Genomic DNA, 24,741 nt, shown 5'->3' on the forward strand with positions numbered 1-24,741 from the left:
ATACATTTTTTTGCAAGTAATGTAAGATGTATTATGCATGTAGCTACTTAAAAGAAAGAAAAGTTTCCATGTATGTATGTCAGATCCACCATACATACAGATGGCTTATAGTCAAGATAGTTTTCTCTTACTTTGATCTATTATCAAGAAAAAAAAATCACATGACTTCAGGCCTTGTAAGGTATTATTGTATTTTCATGTTCCTTCTGCTTTGAAGACAATGAAACAATCCTCAATTTATTTTATTTGTGTAGTTATTCTACGGATTTTGGAATAATGTCTCCCTTTTAATTTTCAGGTGTATAAGCTAATTGGAATATCAAAACAAATTGGTTTGTTCTCAGATAACAATCTGGGTAACAAAAATCTTAAAGGGTGTTAATCTTTTCTGTTTGTTGATTAAATACCACGTACAAAATGGAAATTCCTTACATTTATTAATCCCCCAATTTTGTTTGGATTATTTTTCTGTCAATGTTTGTATTAAAAAAAGTAATAATTTACATCATTCCTTATTAAGATAACTGCCTCTTTATTTGTAAATGTGACTTGTTGCAAATAAACTCATATTGCTGTAAATGTCAGGAAACATACAAAAATATGTCAGTATATAAACACAGAAAATAAAATAAAGTTATGTTGGACCATTCTCAATTCAATTTTGTTGACCATAGGTTTTTTTGTTTGTCTGTTTGTTTGGTTTTTGTTGTTTTGTTTTTGCTTTTTTAATATGTTTATGTTTTTTTAAAGAACCGAGCTCGCTTAATTTCAAACATTCTAGAAAACATTTGACTTTGACCAAACATGTTTTCTTTTACTTGTATCAACATACACGACAAACGAATTGAAAAACAAAGTCAATAGTCGTGTTTAGATCAACCACAAAATGCTGCCTTGCTCAGAGTACAGTAAGAGATATACAATGTACAGCAAATTAATCAGTACAGTACTGTAGCAGTTTGCATTTCCCCACATTACCTTGAGTCCAGAGAGCTTGTGCTTCTCCCAGATCAGCTCGAGTCGTACATGCTCGCAGCCTGCCGTCTCCAAAGTTCCCAAAACTTTTCTTGTTCCAAAATATTTATCTGTTTTTAATCTCTTGCTCATGGAGGTTGCCCTTTATTAGTACAGCATTCATATTCCCTGCTTTCAGAAACGAAGGAGATTTATTAGGCAGGCTTGTACTTACAATGCTGCAAGGCTTTTTGGACTATGCAGGAGAAAACCACGCACGTGAATAATAAGATAACTAACTTGCAGGGGGCTGGTCTTTTGAAAAATGCAGTTCTTATTGTCTACACTTTCATAACGTGTAGCAAATTACTGTTTATCCTATAAAAATTACCAGAATATACCACTGTTTTTTTAACATGCCATTTTGTTTTAATAGTTATGTAATTATATTATAATTATTTATTTCTTAGCAGACGCCCTTATCCAGGGCGACTTACAATTGTTACAAGATATCACATTTTACAGATATCACATTTATTTTACATACAATTACCCATTTATACAGCTGGGTTTTTATTGGAGCAATCTAGGTAAAGTACCTTGCTCAAGGGTACAACAGCAGTGTCCCCCACTGGGGATTGAACCCACAACCCTCCGGTCAGGAGTCCAGAGCCCTAACCACTACTCCACACTGCTGCCTTTATGAATCCATTCTGCACAGAAGTATCTGCAACATGTTTGTCAGATGTGAACGTGAAAGGCTTACAATAAAAGCAGAAAATGTCGTAGCTTGTTAGAATCTTACACCAGTGTCATTTAGTTATAATAGCTTATTTGCCATAAATGGGATTTAGGATTTACAAGTCGCTTTTATTTAAAGCATCTGGAAAAAAAAAAGCACAACAGTATCTGCAATTGCTAACGAACTATATTGGTGATGGTTAGCTGTGTATATTGTCTGGTGTACATAAAGGCAGTTGAAAACTAGTTTGGGCTAAAGTAGCTTTTTTTTTTTAATTCTCGGCGAACGGCAACGTATTTTCCACCTTTACCTAAGAGTCAACGCAGGCGCCAATCACCTGAACCACGTGAACCAACACCACGCCTGCTTGCACTTCTGTGAACTATCACTAGACAAGTACCAGTAAAAGGCGCACGGTTAAACATGTCTTCTCAAAGCTAAACTCATTGTCGCGCCAGATTTACAGACTGCCTTGCTAATTCTTGGATGGATATAGTTGAAAGCTGATTCAATGTTTTTTCTTGCCAGTTAGAATGTGGCCGTCCTATAGACCCGGGACAGATGGCAATGTAAGTCCCAAACTGAGTCCAGCCATGAAAATCAAGCCTGTTTTCCCTGGTGGGACAGTAGAGCTGAAACGATACAAAGCGAGAGACTCAGAGGTAACGGCAGATGAGAATGAGAACGTGGAAAATCTGCAATTGACTGTGGAAGATTCAGCCGTTCCCGAAAGCCCACCTGGAATTAGATCCAGATTGTCTTCTTTCGCTGGTAAGGCTAAATTGATTATGCTATTATTACATTATTATTGTCATAAATGATTAACAATGTTAGCGCTTTCAGCACCAAGGCTAGCAACTTTTCCTGACTCAAATTACCGAACACATAAAAAGCAATCGCGTGATTTACTTAGAAAATGGTTTTATCCAATATACAGTAGCATGATATGATTTAATTCCCTAAAGAGGTCTGGAATCTTCCAGTGCCTATATAATATAGGTGTGGTTTTCTAGTGTTCTAACAATCTCATTTGGGCTAAAGGGCCGTACAAGCAATCGTTCTTTTTCCAATTTTATTATTCATGACTCTGGAACGAACGATTTAACAGACATACAATAGAACAATTATGCAACAGGGAACCTTATATTCACTTTAGCAGCTTTCTTGGGTCACTGCCAATTTTTTTTGGGGGGGGGGGGGGGGGGGGGGGGTATAATGTTCTAATAGTAGCCTCCAGCTCTGAATCTCTTATCTTGTATAATAGCATTTTATCAATTGAAAGGTACAGTGGCGGATATGTTGCTTGCTCATTAAATTAGATGCCAACATGTTTTAATCGTTACTAGAAATACTATTAAAAGCAACGGTATAGCAGTATAAAGATCCATGTAACATGGGAGAATTGCGTGAAAATTAAACGACATTTACAACTTTCATAGCATGGCATCTAACCTACTTAAACATACAACAAATCCAGGTCTATAAAATGAAATACATATAATTTAAATCTCAGAATATACAGGGAGTATGACAGATCAGTAATTCAGTTTTGTTAGCCAGATTGAACAATGGTTATTAGAGCATGTGATTTCTTCTGCTGTTAGTCATCTAGTCTGGTCACTCTTGTAAAAGCTCTCAATGGGTCTATTCCTATTACTACTACCTATCAAAAATGAAAAAAGGAGCCCGTAGAAAGCAATTGTTGAATTTACGGATACTGCAATACAGACTTAAGAAACTTGGAAAATCAATGAGGGGATTTTAGTATTCTGGTTTATGTTGAGGTGTATTATACATTTCACTGGTTCTTTCTTGTCTGATTTTAGTATAATTTAAAACTTAAGGATTTTGGACACATCAGGAATTTCAAATGGTAACTTTCAATTCTAAATAGAATAAGCTACAGAGCACCAGTGAATTCTGAGGTTTGTTTTCCCAGCGTGGTCCTATGGAATGGATCGCATTTATCCAGGTCTATCTACTACACCATTTTGTTTTGTGAAAGTGAAATAAAACTGTTTGGTAACTAACCATCTTAATGTCCATCTGATATACAATACTTGATAGTAATGATGTAACATGATCAGTTTTCTTTTTTTAAAAAAATTACATTTCACTTAAGAGTAAAGACCTGGAAGATGTTGAGCTGTCTTTATTTAAAGCTGCTGTTCTTTTTCACTCTTGATGATTAACACTTGATGCCTTGTAATCTGAAAGGACTGAAAACTGTGAAAAGGGTTTCGGTTTGCTTACTGGAATTTGATTAACGGAATAGCCACTTTTTACTTCCTAATCTAGTCTTTTGACCAAATACATCCTATTTTACTTTAAACAGACAGGTATTCACTGGGGTCTAAACTTAAACCCAGACTTGGTTAATCTATAATTGAAGACAGATTTATTTCTTAGCAGACAGATTTGGAATCATGTCTACAGAGGCAATAAACAGTAACACCCATTATTTTGAGTGGTACAGGTTTTCTTTCACAATATAATTCAATTCTTCAGTGAAATTAAGGTGATCAATTGTCCCCCTACTTGATTCACATACAACTAAAACTGTAATTCCAATTTCCGTAAACAAACATCACAAAGGTTCCCCTTGATTCACAGCACAGCAGAGCTTCTATGATTGATTGAATGGCTGTTTCTTTTGAAGAGCCTGACCATTTGGTTCCACTTTACCAGTATATGTGTTTATCAAAATATTTTTACTATTATTAATACTATTATTAGTAGTAAATATTGCTTTCATGTGTAATTCTGTTTAAGTAGTGGTAATTGAATCTTTTACAGATAGGGAACCCAGCAGTGGAAGTTACAACCTATCCTCAGGAACCAGCTACTACAGTTGTGTCAGCCAAATTACCATTGGTGAGTATCACAACCAACTAACTAAGCTTCTGTTTTTGCAAATGGGTCTCCTGTCTTTGTTTTTCATACACCAGCAAATCCAACAACAGGTCAGGGATTATGGGACTGGACCTTATACATTGTTAACCCCATGTATTGTTGTTTCCACTAACCTAAATACTTAACTTGCAGGGCACATATCTGAGTAATTGAAGTGAAGCACAAAGAAAGCCTGTAATATCCTTTAAATCAATGTGAGCTCTGCTTGCTACTTTTAAAGTTGAGCTGTGTGATGATACAACATGTAGTTGGAGAAGCTGGATTGTCTCCAACATGTATTCTAATTATCCTGTAATGTACAAAGAACTTGAGACTAGAGAATCCTGGAACGAGAAGTCGTAGAAAGTCACAGTGTCTCCAAAGCTTACCAAGCCTCTGACTGAGGACTGCTGAGTCAAGAGGTATAGGAGTGGCTGACATTTCCCCACATGTTGCAGAAAGCTATTTCATTATTTATTTATTTTTATTTTATTTATTTAACTAGGGCATGTCTATGCGGGAGGAAGTATCTATTTTCCTGTGGTGTCTCGGAGAGATAAAGAATACAACAAGCACATTCTCCCAATGACTGATATGCCGTATAGATTTAAATAAAACATAAATACTTTTATGTGAATCTCCCCTCTCTTTCCCAATTTTAATTATTTTGCTTGATATATACAGTGTGTGTGTGTGTGTGTGTGTGTGTGGGGGGGGGGGGGGGTAGGTAGGATGGTAGGGGTCATACGCAAAACACACTATCATATAATAACAGACGTATCCCCTCAACTCAACACCGCACGACCAGCATGACAGTAAACACAGACACAATGAAGCGTTCTTACCTTTGTATACAGGTAAGTTAGTGATCATCAGATGTGTCAGCCGCACGAAGAGCACAGCGTGTGGTTTTCACTACTGTACTGTGCAGAATAAATTATTTTTTTTCTATATGTAAATATCGGGACTTTCTTCCTACGCATTGGGACGCGGGACATTTGCTAGGAAATCGGGACTGTTGGAGTTTCATATGACATGTGAGGTGGCAGCCTGCCCACTGTAACAATGGATTATGCTCTGTGGTCATTTCAATCCAAACTCCAGACATGCAATTGCTGTGACGCATGCTGACAGTACTGCATCAGCAAGCCTGAGTATGTGGAGTCTGTCTTTCAAGTGGGAAAGCATGTGATATGTTGGCAGGACTAAACTTATGTTCATCAGTTAAAGACTCAGTGCAATTGGGCACAGGCCTTCATTGATTCCATTCTCAAGGATCTTAAGATACTAAAGGACAGTACTGGAGGGCATTGGTTGTCCTCATGTGGTTACAGATGTTTCACAAAGTACAGTCAAAAGTGATGGCTCTATAGGACATTCTGAGGTTTGGAGGTGGGACATAAACCACTAGTCCTACTTTAACCATAGCATCAATTCAGTATGAAACAGCATGTCTCGTACAGTGTATTTGTCAGAATTTAGGAACAAAAAAACATAAATATAATTATTGCTCTATTTTTACAGCTTTTAGCCTTGTAGTGTTTGCTGTCTGACAATCACCAATCAATACTGCTTTTACAACACAGTGTGTTACCCATTTACCATGAACAGAATCAATACTGTGACTGTAGTCATTTGCATCCAGTGTCAGCACATTGAGCACTAAAAACTAGAAGGCTCCAGACAGTCTAGAAACCAAGCAGAAGTTCTATATATTTATTTATTTATTTATTCATTCATGTTTAGTGATGTAAAGATGATTTATCACCTTCTGTGAAGTGCTACAGAGCAGGTGACTTTTAAGATGCTGCTTGCAATGGCATACAAATTTGCCTGCTTGGAATTCCTCTCCAGACTTCTCTCACAGTTGAACATGCAAGCACAGAAGTGTCTAAAGGTGGTGTGGAATGTAATGTAAAATGACTGGACTGTCAACAACAAGCCTGCATTTCCATAGAGCAGAGTGCACAGAAAGAGACATGCTTTCAGGCATGCAGACATCAGTAATTCATCTTAAAATTGAACATAATTGTGGGACATGTTGCATATATATATATATATATATATATATATATATATATATATATATATATATATATATATATATATATATATATATATATATATATATATATATATATATGCGCTCTTGCCAGCAACCATTGAGCCATAAATCAGATTATATAAAAACAATGGAATCTATTGTAAATATTACCTAAGTTTAGTTTTAGAGCAATATATATACTATTATATCATATTGGCAAATATTAAGATAAAGGGCAACAATTGATTCATATTCTAATATCTGTAATATACATAATTAAATACATTACGCCCTGTGTGAATCACTTGCATGTTGCAAGAATTCTCCACTAGATGGTGCTGGCAGCACATACCTTTTTCTATTTTTTTTTTTTTTTTGGCACTAAGGAAGTTCTGCCTCCAAGACAGTTTTGCCTGAGAGGCAGATTTGATAAAAGTGCACATAGTCTAATTACATCAGGGGTGACCCTTTTTTAGACACACATGTTTATCCAAAACTGATCTCTGCTAGTAATGTTGTCTTTAAAAACTGTCCCATTCCTTGTATACATTTTATGATTCAATATTTTGGATACACAGCAACCCTTGTGCAGTGTACAGTTTTTGTAAACCCAAAGTTCCACCAGGGGGTAGTGTTGTTTAAAAAAGGACAGTTCAGCTGTTCTGAGGCTCATCACAGAAATAATGCCTTTGTGGAGGATCATTCACATCATTAGGAAATTACATGCAAAATGCTGTGGAAGTTACAAATCTATTCTTCTTCAGTTCTGTAAACAGAATATATGCTGTATATATACAAATATTTGCTGTGCTTTTCAAGTAGATAGTGTGCTATGTGTGGGTTATAATTAGGAGTGGGTGTGGGGGCACAATTGCATTTCATGAGCAAGAAATACAGTATGCTCATGCCCAAAGCAAACAAATTTAATCCAATATTCAACAGCACAGACAGAAGGAAAAGGTAATCAAAAAGAAAACTGTTTATTCTTAAAGAAAACAGATTAGTTCAAGAAGAACCTTTATGTTTTTTTTGGCACCAACAAAGTTCTGCCTCTAAAACAGTTTTACCTGAGAGGCAGATTTGATACAAGTGCACATAGTCTAATTACATCAGGGACAACCCTTTTTTAGACACACATGTTCATCCAAAACTGATCCCTGCTCATAATGTTGTGGGTGTTTGTGCTGAAAAGCTGCTACTGTACAGTATTTTCAACACTACCAGGCTGCATTACCAGGCAGTTTCATGCTGTTGTTTAGTACTGTCTTCTTCCCAGTAACTCTGTATAGTGTGCACATGTGCATCATCTCATTCTTCTGTGTATTCTGTGCTGCCTCTCAGGCAGAATTCTAAATTAAAATACTGAGTGCTGTCAATGTTCACCCTCAGGCTCACACTCATCCTCCATGCCAGCAACAAGGCATTTGTGTGGCAAATTAATATAGAAACACCCTGATTTCAATCAGATTTTGTTGGAAACAGAATTTCAATAGATAATTTAAAAGTGAAGCACAGGCTTCAATCTGCAGAGAGTGTCTATTGTTCTTGTAATATTCCCACTGAAGTCATTAAATTGCTTTTATAATTTTCTAATTAAATGCTAATTACTTTTGGCCATCACTATCTTAAATACCAAGTCATTTTTTATGAAAAATAATGGGAAGCTGATTATTCAACATTAAGGAATTAATCCACAAACAGAATTGTAATCTGTAAATATAAATTGGGGCTGCAAACAGTTTAGCTACGCTAGAGATTTTAATTACTCTATATTGACATTTACCCATACACCAGGACCTTGAAGCACCGAACCGTGGCTGCCAAGTACCATTTGGGGCACGCCCTTCTAAGGCTTCAAAATCTCTTCCCGCTGCATCTGGTTTTCCTTTAAGGTTGCCCATCAAAGTAATGACCAGGGAGTAATGTTGTCACCTGGCCCCAAAATCCCTAGACATTTTCAGCTCAGCCAAGTTTTTCAACTCACCTCTAAAGTTGTAGGAACAATTGATTCGTTTATAATTTTAAATATAATTTAATTTGATCAGCTTCAATTCAAAATGACGTTCAATAGATTGAGGAGTTAATGATGAACACCCTAAACTGGACACAAGACTAGTCAAACACTAAAAGTTATCTTTCACAAAATGAGTAGCTTTAAATAGTTAATTAGCCAAACTTCAATGTGACTATCTTGCAATTAATTTGTTCCATGAGGGAGGAATGTAATTTTAGGCTATAGTATGTGCATTGTCTAGTCCTTGGAACCTTCAGTCAGTCAAAGTGATCCAACACAGTCTCTGTGTCTTGCTGCAAATTTGGACTTATTCGTCTTTTCAGGTTAAGGGCAGGTATAGATCCTGACGGTCTCTCGTTTCCTTCCCCACGATGTCTTGCTTGCTCAGGCTGATAGTCATGGTTCCCCTGTGTAGCAGTTTTAGAGCATTGAAGCGCTTTTGGACTTTTACAAACCGGGACTGGTGGTATTTTCTCTATGTAACTTTCTCTATGTAACACCCCCCCCCCCGCCCCCCCCGCCCCCCCCAACAGGGCTGTCGTTTCTTTGTTAAACACCACTTACACAGGGATCTGAGTTCTTCTTTTAAGGGACTCTTTTAAGGGTTTATTCTCCAAAATATAGGTAGGAAAGAAGGGTTGAAGACAGGTATACCAGGGAAAGAGGTGAATAATCTTATTCAGAGCAAGAGGGTGGTGGCGGCCTCTGTAAGAAACACATTATCAGCAGGATCCTGCCACCTCCACGCGTGTTGCATCATATCTTGGAATTCAGTACAATTTAACATGTTTTATACTTAATACAAAACACAGTATTTTATTTAACCAACAATAACAGAATCATTGTTATATTATAGAAAGAAACGCTGATGTACAGGTAAGTAAGCTGGGCTGAGTTGAGTGGGGGACGGAGGGGGGTGATGCTGGGACGCCAGAATCACAGTCGAGCCCTCTTGAGGTGTCATGGGCTAGTCGACGAAACACTGAGGATGGAAGGTGCCCACTTGAAGACCCCAGAGATGTACCCTACTTAGCTCAATCCAGACGGTTGTCATGCTGATGCGCTGGGGAGGCCGCACTATGGTTGATCCCCGGAGCCAGCATCGCAGCCGTTGTGTGTGCTGATGCGCCAGGGAGGCAAAATAAGCTGATCCCTGGAGCCAGCATTACACTTCAGCCATTAACACTAGACAGAAGGATATCTACATCATCATATGGAAGGAAACGTAAATGGATGGAGACACATATGGATCACATTAGTTTACTGTAAAGCTACGTCTTAGTTGGTGCTTATCTTGGCGAGAGCCGAGTTCAAATCAGCATGAAGTTTTAACATCTACTCTCGTGTAACGGAAATCATGTGAAAGTATAACATCTGCTATTCCGTTATTTTCAGGGTTCCAGTCAAACTGCGCAACAGGTGCTTCGTAATGCAGCTCTCTCCATCCAGAGATTTTCATGCTTTGCCTAAAGACCCTCACAATTCTCTGTGTAAAAAAGTGCCTCCTATTTTCTGTTCTGAATGCCCCTTTATCTAATCTCCATTTGTGACCCCTGGTCTATGCTTCTTTTTTCAGGTCGAAAAAGTCCCATGGGTCGACATTGTCAATGCCTTTTAGAATTTTGAATGCTTGAATCAGATCACAGCGTAGTCTTCTTTGTTCAAGACTGAACATATTCAGTCCTTGTTTGTGTTGTCTGAGGCTCTTTTGGGCTTCATTATTATTATTATTATTATTATTTATTTCTTAGCAGACGCCCTTATCCAGGGCGACTTACAATTGTTACAAGATATCACATTATACATTATTTCACATTATACAGATATCACATTATTTTTACATACAATTACCCATTTATACAGCTGGGTTTTTACTGGAGCAATCTAGGTAAAGTACCTTGCTCAAGGGTACAAGAGCAGTGTCCTCCACTGGGGATTGAACCCACAACCCTCCGGTCAAGAGTCCAGAGCCCTAACCACTACTCCACACTTCATTAGTTCATCATTCATTTCTCAATCTCTTGAAAGTCACATTGAATTGGAACTGATCAAATTAAATTATAGTCGAATAATCACAGCCATATTTATTTGTGGCTAAAAATTCACACTCTTCACTATTCTCTGTCTCTTGCGGTTGAGTTTTCTCACCCTTTCTTTCCAAGAGAGTTCTGATAACATCAGTCTGTTGAGTATGTGCAGTAAGCAAGCTTTACCGTGGTGTGACAGCTGCACTGAATTACTTACTGGTAATTAGTCAGGTTGCATGAATCGTTCCTACAAAGTCTAAATCACAAATGAATTGACGTGTGAGCTACTTTGAACTACTAACTTACTAGAGGCAAGTCCATCCACAGAATCGTAACAAAATGCTTAAAAATCCTATTCCGACCTTTGCTGTCACCCACACGTGTTTTATTTTAACATTGTTGTCCGACATTGTTGTACAATCCTGCTCAATCAGGTAATAAAGCAAGTCAGCTCGCTGCAGAGGGCTGATAGATGGAAGCAGTCCCTGCTGGAAGTAATCCTGCCCCTATGACAGAGCTTTTGATAGAACAGCTAACTAGGATCAAATAAAAGAGTTTATTCATTTAGCAAGGCTGCTCCAGCAATTCAAACGCCCTTTATTAGATGTCACGGAATCAGTTAATTTGTTTTAAAAGAGAGATAAAACAAAACTGACATGGCATTAAATGTGCCGGACTTAAAGGACCTGGTGGTAAACCTACCAGGAGGACCTCTAGGGGTCTGATTTTTTAGTCTGATTTTACACCATGTAGCATTTACAGCTGACCTACAGCAGACCTAAGCCGGGCATTTAAACATGGCACAGGGGCGTTTTTGATGCTGCTAGTCCCTTAGTTTCTTCTCTTCTTTCTGTTTGCAGGTTTTGACGTGGGTGGACAAGTAGCCATCGGTTTCTCCCGATGGAAGAATCCTTTTCCTCAAGATGGCCGCCTGTCTCCCAACCCGGCCCAGTGTAACTCAGAGGACACCAGAGTTCCCTGCCCTCTGCCTCTCATGCCCCCGGCTGAGCTCTCAGAGCCTGTTTCCTGTCCAGCTTCAATTTCAATCACACCAGTGCCTTCTTACAGCAGCAGTCAGGAAACTATCAGCGAAAACACTGCAGGTAAGGGATCACGGTGTGTCAGTCAGTGGCCATACATTTTCTTACCAGCTATTTGTTTTAGACCCATCTTCATCAGATTTTATTCAGTTGTTCCACTGAGTACTGTCTAGGTAATAGAGAGTAGTCTGTGCCCTCAATGCACAATGGATAAGCTGTATGTTTGTTGGTTAGGTTTTCAGAACATTCTCAATCTTATAACCTTAGGAGTTTGTTGAGGTAGGGTTATTTATTTATTTATTTATTTATTTATTTATTTATTTTAACCTTTATTTTACTAGGTAAGCACATTGAGATTAAAATCTATTTTACAATTGCAACCACTTATAGACCAAGTGACTATAATCCCTTGTGGAAATCTACCTTAGTTTACCATAGATATGATATGAACATACTGTGCCAAACCACTATATGATGAATATGTATGATGGTGGCCCTTGCTAATATATGTCTGCCATGGTTTTTCTAAACCACATCTACAGTAGTACTACATTTAGGTTTTGGATTTGTTTTCTAGTGTGCTTTGGTTGCAGCCTTTTTAATGATTAAATTAAAAAATGGATGGTGACACACTTAACAGGATGGATTTTTTTTTTTTTTAAAGAATCAGACATCTCAACCCACAAAAGATACTTTTGGGGATTAAATAATAAATGAACTCTGGGTAATTCTGTGCTGATTAGGTACCAAGAACTGCTTCTCACTATATTTGGGTATTTTGCATGTCAGGTGCCATTGATTTATCCAGTTTCCCCCCCTGGCTCTAATAAGGTTGTTAAAGCCAAATTGGATTGGAAAAGATTTAAGGCTTTAAACAATTCACCAAGATTGCTTTGGAATTGCTATTAATGTACAGTGCATAGAAGTAACAAATATAGAATGAGTGTCCTGTCATTCACTTATTTGAGGTTGCAGGAGTTCATGTCCTTAACTGCCAGGTCAATGATGTGTAAAACATAGATTATTGATTCAGTAACATTTTTGGATTTTAGTTAGCTGTCAGCTTTAGGTTACACATCAACAATAGGAACAACAAAGGGCTCTTGGAAATGCCTGCTGTTATCAGCTGTATGCTAACTAGTATAATGATAATGATTCTGAGTTCATATATTATTCATTTAAAAAGTGCCAGATCAGTACTGACCTGAAACCTAACTCAAGGACATCTGAGTGAACGGTCCCAGTTACTCTTATTAGAGAACAATGCTTTCATTACACTATTGAGGTCAACTTGTCAACTTACACATAAATAAAAAGATGTGGTCCATGAGCCAATGTAATAACAGTTAGAACCATGTGTTTTTTTTTTGTGGTTATAACAGTAAATGCCCAAAATATTTTAATATTTCATCAAGCTAGCATCAAGTGCGGTATGTCATGTTTAGCTTGTCTCATTTAGTTCAGTGTACATCACAGGTTTATTTAACTGATCCCCCTTTTTTTCTAAATTTGTATCTGTATGGTAGCCATGGCCAGTTATAAAAATGACAGTGAGTTGCACTTATTCCAATAACTTCCCATTCATCATTATTCATTAGTACACAATGGCGGACAGTTAGTCATTTAATCTTTCTGCTGCAAATTATCTCTGGCATGTCCTGTAATATGTATATAGTACATTGGGCACACAGAGTAAGGAAACATTAAAAAGGAGGGTACCCAAACGTGTACATTCAGTTTGTAACATGATCCGGGCAGATTGTTCAATACAACTTTGACTGTGTTAAAAAACAAAATAAAAACCAATCCTGATTTCTTGTTTATATTTTGTAACCGCCCTTAGTCCTCCAAAAGCAATTTAATTGAAGTCCACAGCGCCCCCTGCTATTTTAAAATATATTTTCCATTTTCTTTTGCCACCTGGTGGCAGGAATAATGACGTACAGTTAATTTAAAGCTGATCAGACAAAACAGGGTTGGAACATTGCAACATGTTTGCGTTGCTCTACTGTAGCAGGTCTGCATCAGGTAAATGGCTGGCCATGGCTACCTCTGTATGCCTTCTTGGTATACCATTTATTGATTAAGGATCTGATTAAATGCTAATTACTTTTGGCCATCACTATCTTAAATACCAAGTAATTTTTACGAAAAATAATGGGAGGCCATGATTATTTGACATAAAGGAATTAATCCACAAACAGAACTGTAATCTGTAAATATGAGTTGGGGCTGCAAACAGTTTAGCTACGCTAGAGATTTGAATGGCTCTATATTGACATTTACCCATAGCACCAGGACCTTGAAGCACCAAACAGTGGCTGCCAAATACCATTTGGGGCACACCCTTCTGAGGCTTCAACATCCCTTCCCGCTGCGTCTGTTTTTCTCTTAAAGTTGCCCATCAAAATAATGACCAGGAAGTAGTGTTGCCACCTGCCTCCAAAATCCCTAGACATTTATAGCTAAGACAAGTTTTTCAACTCATCTCTAAAGTTGTAGGAACAATTGATTAGTTTGTCATTTGAAATATAATTTAATTTGATCGAATATAATTCAAAATATTATTGACGTTCAGAGATTGAGGAATTACTGATGAACACTGAAAACTGGAGACAAGAATAGTTTAATTAATAGTAGCAGTTTATTGAACATAGAAATAGTAAAGAACAGAAAAATTAAACTCAGAAATAAGCCTTCTGATGTGCACTAAATATCAAGAGCAAATAATAGTATCACCACAATTCATAGCTGCTATTCTGTTTTATTTTGTCTTGCACTTTTCTCATAGTTGCTGTGCAAAAACATAGGAAGCAAATATATAATAAGATATTTCGAGATAAAAGGAATACAAAATGTAAGATGCATTAGTTTTTTAAACTATAATAGAACATAAGAACATAAGAAAGTTTATAAACGAGAGGAGGCCATTCGGCCCATCTTGCTTGTTTGGTTGTTAGTCGCTTATTGATCCCAGAATCTCATCAAGCAACTTCTTAAAGGATCCCAGGGTGTCAGCTTCAACAACATTACTGGGTAGTTGGTTCCAGATTCCCACAATTCTCTGTGTAAAAAAGTGCCTCCTATTTTTGTTCTGAATGCCCCTTTATCTAATCTCCACTTGGGACCCCTGGTCCTTGTTTCTTTTTTCAGGTCGAAAAAGTCCCCCGGGTCGACATTGTCAATACCTTTTATACCTTTTATACCTTTGAATGTTTGAATCAGATCGCCACATAGTCTTCTTTGTTCAAGACTGAATAGATTAAATTATTTTAGCCTGTCTGCATATGACATGCCTTTTAAACCCGGAATAATTCTGGTCGCTCTTCTTTGCACTCTTTCTAGAGCAGCAATATCCTTTTTGTAGCGAGGTGACCAGAACTGAACACAGTATTCTAGATGAGGTCTTACTAATGCATTGTAAAGTTTTAACTTTACTTCCCTTGATTTAAATTGAACACTTTTCACTATATATCAAAGCATCTTGTTGGCCTTTTTTATAGCTTACTATAACATTTCTGAGTCAACATTTTCATAGATTCCTTCTTCAATTTCAGTATCTCCCATATGGTATTTATAATGCACATTTTTATTGCCTGCGTGCAGTACCTTACATTTTTCTCTATTAAATGTCATTTGCCATGTGTCTGTCCAGTTCTGAATACTGTCTAGATCATTTTGGAAGACCTTTGCTGCTGCATCAGTGTTTGTCACTCCTCCTATTTTTGTGTTGTCTGCAAATTTAACAAGTGTGCTTACTATACCAGAATCTAAGTCATTAATGTAGATTAGGAATAGCAGAGGACCTAATACTGATCCCCGTGGTACACCACTGGTTCCCTTGCTCCATTTTGAGGTTTCTCCTCTAATCAGTACTTTCTGTTTTCTACATGTTAACCACTCCCTAACCTTTTATCCTTCTCGTAGGGACTGTTTTTTAAAATTATTTACTGAGCCATAGCTTTTGTAATTATGTTTTCCAGCTCTACTTTAGGCGCAATGTGTTTAGGCTGGGCCTTGGTGGCTTTACAAGGCAGGATCTGTAGTTGGTGAAGGTTACGTAACAACAGGTTTCTACTCATGCCATTTGTTCATATCTTTAATAAGTACATGTAAACTGCGAGTCAAGGCATCATCAAATCCTCTAGAAATAATGTCCAAATAGCCAGTTGCAGGGTGGGTTGTAGGTTTTTATTTTTATGTTATATTCTTAACTTAATTGTGAGAGATGTTATGGTTGATAAGACATGGTTTGGGCTCATTCTTCATGGGTTCCAGATAGGTACAGTTATTGAGGTATAGTAAATGGTCTTAACACTGGGAAATACATACACTCTAAAAAATTACCTTTTCTTCCTGTTATTTAGTAATTAAGTGATAAATATAAAAACTGCAGGATTGTGGATCTCAATAATGATCAATAATGGTGCTGGTGACTTGGCATATTCAACTACCATTGTTTATTTTGCACGCAACGATATACACAGCTACAGACGTGTGCGTCTTTACATTAAAATGCCAATCATTTCTTTAGCTGCTTGCTTTTACACACACATAAAAAAATACTGTTCTCATCCAGAAATATTAAGATTGTTGATGCACCATGTGATGGTGAGACCTTAGGAGGGAGCAGTAGTACTATTATTAGGTGGTTGGTCGTGAGCTTGTTATGCACAACCTGATAGTCATTTGCAATCTGAGTGAAGTATCTGTTACAAAAATACATATTTATACCTGTCAACAGAAGCAAGTTGCTGTTTCCTGCATTCTAAATACCTCCGTGCTCTTGAGAGAATAATGTGATTGTGCATGGGGGTAAGCTCAGACCATCACCCCGTTACACACCATAACATTAAGTCAAAATAGTCAATAATATATGTTTTTTTTTAAATATATACCATACAATTGCTCTTGTGCTGCATTGCAAACATATATATTCATAAGAAACATCTGCTACAAATCAAGGATAACAGTGTACTCCGGTAGATCTGGCTGTTGTTCCATAAAAAAACAAGCAATTCACCACATTTTAGGCCTGCTGTTCAGTCACATATGTGAACACGCAAAGGCACCTTAAACTGCAAATGTGAACGGGGTTGCAGACCTAAATCTGAGGCGGGCCTGGGCCAGCACAGTAGTGTGAACGGGGTTTAATATACATAATATGAGTGCATATTATTACTGATAATGGAATATAATTAAATGTATCCTACTGAAGTACCTTTTTTTAAAAAAATAACAGTGTGACACTTTATTATTAATACAGTTCATCCTTAGCAATCAATCCTCACTTCACATTAATATTTTATTAATAGTTTTGAGTGTGAGTGACTTCAACCTTGTTACAGCTGTATATCACTACTGGTTATGTGAAGTATGTTCTGATAAGGGCAACATTGTATTCGATGTACATTGAAAACCCCAGAATAATGACCACTACATCACCTAGCTATAATTGTTGCTCCAGTTTTATGGCTGCAACAGTTGACATTATTGCCTGTATCTGTGGCTCTATTAATACAGTATGAAGCTTTTTAAAAACTAGTTACCCCATCCTTAACAATCATTATTGCAATCTTGACATTTTGGCAGTCTTATCTCAATATATAAATTGACAGACTACTTACAACACTTATGCTTAAATCTATTATGCTGTTGTTATAATGAACATGGTTATTGTGTTATGGTGTGTTCTTGAAGTACTACATTTTGGCCAATAATAAGAAAAGAAATGGCAAACATTTATTTTACTTGTGCACGTACCCTTGGATTATGAATCTTTTTCATGGAAAGAGTGAGGGTTGGTAGTAGGCTCGTAATGTAAAGGGGGTAGTACAATTAAGGCTATACATAAGCTTGTAACTACTACAGGTTGCCCTGTAAATCACCACTTGTTTGTGTGAAACACAATCACCGGCCAGCCAGATACAGTACACACATGGTAATCTTTGGGTTAATATGAGACACGTCTTTCTGCCCCTGAGCTTATTTTTCATCAAAATGTTATGGTCTTCAAACCACCAGCCACCTTAGGGTATGATCCTTCTTGAACTGTATCAGTGGATCATTTATCTCTCTGTCACAAACCCAATTATCATATTTCATTTGGGAGCAGCCACATTCTCACCTATTTTTGGCAGGGACAGGAATTAACCCAATGCCTGCCAACCACCACCAAAACACACACACACACACACACACACACACACACACACACACACACACACACACCGACACTATTTACAGGCAGAGCTCTTGTTCTGCCACACTCTCATTGTAAATAAAAATTCTCCATCAAGCACTTATCTCATTTTCTTCTTAAGTCACTCAAAGAGACTGGGGTAACATTTTACTTTGATTTACATGAAGGAGGTGTGTAATTTGTACCCGCAGTTTTGGGTCTCAGGTAATCAAAAAAAAAAATACACAGGTCTTCATCTGTTTGGAGGTCAAACTTTAAAAATGTAACATTTTACAACAATGCTGTTTATAATCTAAGCCTATCCTATTATTATAGATTTTTTAAAACAAATAATTATTTTCATTAAAATGAAAAGTACCAAGGCTGCAATGTGCTAACCTTGACAGCTCCAGTTAGTATCTTGAATGAGAGCAACATCAAAATTGGTATTAGCTGTAGTTACTTAATCCCTGGAGCATTTCTCTGCAGATATATTCACAACACTTTTTATTTTCCACTTTGACAGGCTGTATTACACATCTGAAAAAAAGTAAATATTATTTTACTGGTCTCCGTTGATTTGAAGGGTTTTTTTTTTTCTTATCAATATTACCCATGTTTTTCAACCCAATTTGAAATGCCCAATTAGAATGTCCCCTCACCACTTTACCTCATTTACTTATCATGGGGACTGAATATCAACAGGAGACTTCCTTACCCGCTGTCAATCCAACTGCAGAATCTAAGCGACGGCAAGGGCCCAGCTTTAGAAGTCCCAACCTGACCTGAAGGGATTGCTGATGCAGAATGAGGCAAATTATACCCAAGATGATTTTCTTTCCCTACCCAATGCAGGCAGGCAACTCCCTGACCAGTAAGCTGCTGATCCTATGAATCGCCTTGCTCTCGATGCAGTGTCTTTGCTAGATGAGCCACTGTTTTTAATACAGTTGTTTCATTGAATCCAAATGAAAACTTGTCATTATGGCATGTGTCACTCTGGCATCATTTTGTGTACTCACTTGTATGTATATGGAGCATTGGAAAAAAAAAACATTACTTTCTGATGAATTACTTAGCAAAGAAAACCAAGAGCAACAAGTGAGTAGAGCATTGATTCCTCCATATTGCAAGGCATAATGTCACCATTATGTAACCGTCAGAAACGTTTTTATTCCTAAAATCACTAACTGACATTTCAGGAAGACATTGAGAAAGACATTGAGAAAGAGTTCTACAGTTGAAATGTTAAAATTAAACAGTCATTCTTATTTTATGTTTGACATTTAATTATGTTTCAACAAAAACTATAATGATTATTGGTATATGAAAAGTGTGTATTTGTAGATTTTTTATATACAAGGGCTGTATTACTAATACATGCGTGTAACGGAGCCTGAGTCTCAGAGTTCTTTTCAGCACACAACTAACCCAACACACAGGAAGTGGATTTGAAATGCGCGATTTATTTATGTACAAAAATAAATAAAACTAACAAAAACCTAGCTCTGTTTTAGAGCACTAAACTAAAACTAAACACAGATTTCCTAACTATACAATCAGACAGCTAAGCTGCTTCCCGATTAAAACACAAACACGTTTTACACAAGAAACAAAACAGTGCAGTACAGTACACACAGTCGGGGCTCTTCGCACAGGAGAGACCCCTAACAGACTGACTGTTCTGTTTTTATACTTTGGCAGCTGGTTTCAATTTACAATTTCCCAGCTGCAACTAATAATTAAAATTAACAAAATAGCAATTACATTTGGCAGGGTGATTTGATCCCCTTTCCTGCCAAAACCACACGTTCTATGTTACAATGCGATTACACATTCTACTGTATATCAAACAACAAGTTGCAGGAGAAAGGCCTTGTTTTAATCCCAGTACTTCCATAAACAGTTGAAATTAAAAAGAAATGTTGCCTGCTTTATTACTGTACGCCCTTAAACGTCCCTTGTGTAAAATCATTTTGAACAAACAGATAAACATATAAAGTAGCATTAGTACTGTAATTTCTACATGTTAGAAGGTTTAATGTAAAAGTTATGTGCCGATTACTTTATGGCACATGTTAGTGGCCAATTATCCTTCATTTAGTTTTGTTTAAGTACTGTAATATTTATCTTTACTTTGTGACTTTATTGTTGTGAATAAATGTTAGTGTGAATTTAAATTCATATTTTTGTATGTGAAATGTAGTTTTATGTAGACTAAATCAAGATGAAAATATGACATATAAAAATAGATTTTGTTAATTGATACAAATTATGGGTCTTTTTAAAAATTATGGGTTTGTGTTTGTCCAACCAACACAAAGCTGTATAAAATATCTAAGTAAGTTATGAGTCATATTAACTGGAATAACGTAAAACATGTTATTCAATGAAATGCATTATTTCCACGAAGGTCCTTTAGACCAATATGCGCTGAAAGCAAAGACAGTCTTGTAAATGTAGTACAGTACATTTCTATTTTTACATTTTAGCTTTGCTTCCTGAAGTTGTTGCATAGCTTGAAGGCATTATTGAGTTACCTGCAGGTTTCAAGACAGGATGCTTATTGTTACTACAGCTAAAACTAAGTGTTTTCTGACACAATAATGGAAGAAAGTAATAAAAGGACACCAATGAATTGCATTTTAGTATAAAATGATTGTGAGACCCTGCAGCTTTAAATCAGTACCATTACAAATATTTTTAGGGGAACTGGCATCCACTGCACCCAAGTTAAGTTAATCTAATTCTTTAGAACACTAGGGGGGACATGTATCACGCGTTTGCGACGGCATTAAGGCCATAGCCCCAAGTTTACGCTGGCATTAAAATTGCCCCGTATGTATCATGACAGTTTTGGCAAGTTAAGGCTGTGTTAGCACCACCAAAGCGCTCCGCCGTGCAATGCGCTCTGCCGCTCATTAGCCATGCATTTTAGGGTGTGTCAAGCCTTAATTATATGCATGGGCAAATTGTAGGCGGGGCTCATTTGTAAATTAAGATGGATTTCAAATTGGTCTTATTTGGGCACAATTAAAAAGTTAGAAAGTAGCTGATAGGAAAGAGCATTATGGCAGAAGTCATAACTTATTTCTTATGACAGAGAGTGCCGGCTCTCTGTCAAGCTTCCTGAACAACCAAGGAACAGAGAGAGAGTACTGAGAAGAAAGGAGAGTATTTAGGGTCTGCATTACTCTTTTTGATATCCCTGAGGATGAAATTATAGTTCGATTCTGGCTATTTCATTATGTACAATTGTTTGTATTCGTCGTATAATAAACTTGGTTCATTAAGTTATCCTTTTCATTATGTATATTTGGTTTTACCTGTCATATATTAATAATATAATATAAAGTCGAGACACTTAGTCAACACGGGTCATTTCAACTTCTCCAGATGAGCTACCCAGGCTTTAGTGGGTTAAAACCTGTACATTTTATTTAAAACCCAGTTTAGCCCATTTTGATCTGTCATTTCTGCCTCTCCAAATGACCTTCCTATTGTTCAATTGAGGTAGTCCATTTGGAGGGGAGGCGCTATTTTTCAGATTCGTCTGTTAATCTGTGCTACTGGTAGCCCATTTTGAGCACCGGCGCAGCACATTGAAGCATTTAAATGTGCTAGATTATGCTGTGCCTCATTCATTTTGAGCCAGTTAATACATTCTGGATGGGGTAAAATTTGTGCCGCGGCAGAGCTCTACTTTATACTCTGCCAACATGTCCTCTTATGTCCATATTGGCCACAGTAGCTGTTCAGTGCACTTGTTGGAGACGAGATGGGTCCTGACAGAAGTTATTTATTCTCAGCATAAGACACGCTGCTTGAGCTTCTTTGTCTCTGAGTGATGCATGAAGAAGTAAACTGATAAATATAGGCTGTGTCGTCCTGTCACTGTGATTTTCAGTGACATTAGTGAATTAATATATTCAATAAAGGGTTTGGAGGTTTTTTCTTCCCCCAGATTAGTGCTTATTATTCCCTATTAACAGAAACGAACCAAAGCATATTTCATGTGTTTCTACTTTTGCGCCATGGTGGGTGGGAAAGAATATGTATGTACCATTTAATCATACTTGACAACTACAACATAAAAAATGTCATTGTGTTAAAAAAGTGTCATTCTAAATAATGATAATAGTAATTGCTTTCCATGCTGGTGAAGCATCCTTCTTTTAATACCTTCTTTATCTACCATTGAATTGGTTGGGCGAGAAGCATTTGTTAATGACAAAATATGGGTGAGTGATTTCATATAATTGAAAAAAAAAAAGTTAATATGCAACCATGTGATCTTATATGTATGATTTTTATTGTCAGCAGATAAATGATCAAAACATGTGTTTATACTTCAATTATAATTAATTAATTACCGATCTTAAACCACATGCAGTATTCAAATTCTAGTGGCCAAGCTTTCAATGCTGTAGTAACCATCAACTTAAAGAGTTCAAAAGCGAATGAATGTTGAAATCTAGATACAGTACTTTTAAAATAATGGAGTGCTGCACTGGCTCTGGTGTGTCCTTGGGTTAGGGAGGCAAAGTCAGAAGTTAACTGCCATATTAATTAACTGTGTCTAATTTAAAATGACACAGGTTAATTGTGTTGCTTGCAATGTCGAATCGCTGTTGACAAAACATTGTTACTCCTGTTGTGGAGTTGTAATGCCGAATAAAAAGGTAGTATTAGTCCATCCTTCCAGTAAAGTTAACTAACCTCTCTAGAATATTAAATTAGTGAACTGAAAGAAAATTCTTGCTTATATTGCACAACTACTGTAGTTGTTCATTACTGTTGGGTAAAAGGTTACATGTGTTGCTCAGAGCCTCTTATTAGAATTACCAGAGTTGGTTTAGTTTATTGATTTTGGTTGGATAATTAAAGGATTATATATGCACAGAGCAGGCAAGCCAGGAGTTAACAAGTGTCCTAGGATGGCCCGGTAAGGAAAATGGTGTTTTTAAATTGGATTGCTTGTCTGTATTATTATAAGTAAAGAAGACTCAGGAATGACTTACCACAGGCATTAGGGAAGCCTGTCTACTACTTTTATGTAAGATACAAATAAAGGTTGGCTTGGGAATTGCTGCAATTAGTAAACAACCCAGCAGCTAGTTAAAAAAAATGAAGTGGAGCTCCAAAATACTGTGCTGCAGTGCTGCAGTACTAGCCATTACTTCACAGCACCAGCACTAGGCAGAATACATATGCTGCAGTCAAACTGAATACATGCTGCCAGAACACTTAAAAGTGCTTTTTTTAAGCAGAGCATGGTTCCAATGAGCCCTGTAGTTTAATGTGTAATGTTGATTTTCATGTCAGAAGATTTTGTGCTTGTGTAAGTTCTTTTGTGTCTGATGCAGTTGAGCATAAAGCAGGGTATTTCACCTCGGCATACTGCCTCCAGAACATTTGTTCTCCTGGAATTTAAGAGTGAACGTGGCACATCAAAACACATCAAATGGATCAAAAGGGCTTCAGCCCTTGGGAAATATGCAAATGCCTCTTAGATGTTCTGTCAGCTTTAACCAGTTCTTAACCCCTTTACAGGACTAATTCCCTTTACATGGTTAATTGAAAGGTTTCTGTGACAACCCACAGTTTGTTAACCAATTACATTTGTCTGTGCAGATAAAACATTCACTATCTAAACATCTGTTCAAATATTCAGGCTAGCAACCAATATCATCTCGATAAAAGGTTGAATCTGAATACTTCTAAGGGAGGTTGTTGCTTACATAGTTGGTAACAATATGTCAAAGTATTTGGCTAGTATGATTTAGCACATTATGAACAGCACTAATTCAATTATTTCAGAACTGTACACAAGGCACTTGTTTAATTGGACATTTTAATTATTCTATTAACTATTGACTAGAGTTTACACTGCTTATCTTAGCAACTGAAACAGATTTAGGTATACCACAATAAAAACCCTGGAACTCTGGGGATTGCTAATGAAATGTATTGTGCTTATTTTTTGTGTGCATAATTTGAACAGAAATTTTAAAAAATGAATACAAATAAACATTCCTGTGGCGGAGTGTCCCGCCTCTATGTATTATTATTTGTATTTTTGTTTGCGGCGCAGGTAAAAGTGCCGCGTCTTTTATTATTATATTTAAAAATCCCGTGAGGATGCATGGCTGATCAGCTACTGATTATTTAACTAGCTGACAGTCATGCATCCTTACCAAACGTGTGCAGACTCTGGCCGAGGGATAATAAGATAATTAACAACTAGTTAATCCCTCGGCCAGAGTATATAAACCTGCAGCTCTCTGCACTCGAGGTTGGGTGTACAGAGGAGAGTACGGGGAGCGGAGAGAGCGAGTCACATTTAAAAAAACAATTGCTAAAACGTGCTGGATTCTCCAGCACGACACTTACTTGTTTGTTTGTTGATTCGTTTGGCCCTCGTGCCCTTTTGTTTTGTGTTTTGTTGTTTTGTTTAAATCTTTTGTTTGTTTATTAATAAATACGCTGAGTGCCATTGCACTCAGCTTCAACCGCCCATCCATTGTTTTGGTTTCTACTTCCTGGTCCGTGACGTCACCACTGCGAGCCAGTCTGTCACAATTCCCAATAATGGTAATAGACAAGCCCACACCCTCAACGTTATGCAGGCCATTATACAGTGACTGGCCACAAAACTGGAGAACGTAGGTCAAATTAAAAAAATCCCCTAGTCTCTAATGTATTCAGACCTATGTATGTATGCATGTGTGAACCATACAACACTGTGACAAGCTAGACCTGTTTCCTCTCGAAAAATGTTTTAGGACCTCTATGGTCCCACCCATTATTAAGGTAATTCTGTAATTTGTTCCAGTAAGTCTAGCTG

The 24,741-nt window shown here is 37.1% G+C and overlaps 1 protein-coding gene across 3 annotated transcripts in view; it reads left to right on the top strand.

Annotated features, from left to right (window-relative positions):
- The first annotated feature begins 2,116 nt into the window (after positions 1 to 2,116).
- The window catches only part of LOC117419832 (anoctamin-4-like), a 93,876-nt gene continuing 71,251 nt past the window's right edge, over positions 2,117 to 24,741 (top strand). For 2 of the 3 annotated variants that reach the window (XM_034033091.3, XM_058986199.1), the window contains exons 1-3: positions 2,118 to 2,467; positions 4,493 to 4,570; positions 11,534 to 11,776. In XM_034033091.3, the coding sequence (XP_033888982.2) occupies positions 2,230 to 2,467; positions 4,493 to 4,570; positions 11,534 to 11,776 (559 nt within the window). In that variant the 5' untranslated portion in view covers positions 2,118 to 2,229. Of the gene's footprint in view, positions 2,468 to 4,492; positions 4,571 to 11,533; positions 11,777 to 24,741 lie in introns of all 3 variants that reach the window. The other variant, XM_058986200.1, reaches the window with a different exon arrangement.

The sequence above is a fragment of the Acipenser ruthenus genome, chromosome 14 (assembly GCF_902713425.1).
Source record: "Acipenser ruthenus chromosome 14, fAciRut3.2 maternal haplotype, whole genome shotgun sequence".
Lineage (NCBI taxonomy): Eukaryota > Metazoa > Chordata > Actinopteri > Acipenseriformes > Acipenseridae > Acipenser > Acipenser ruthenus.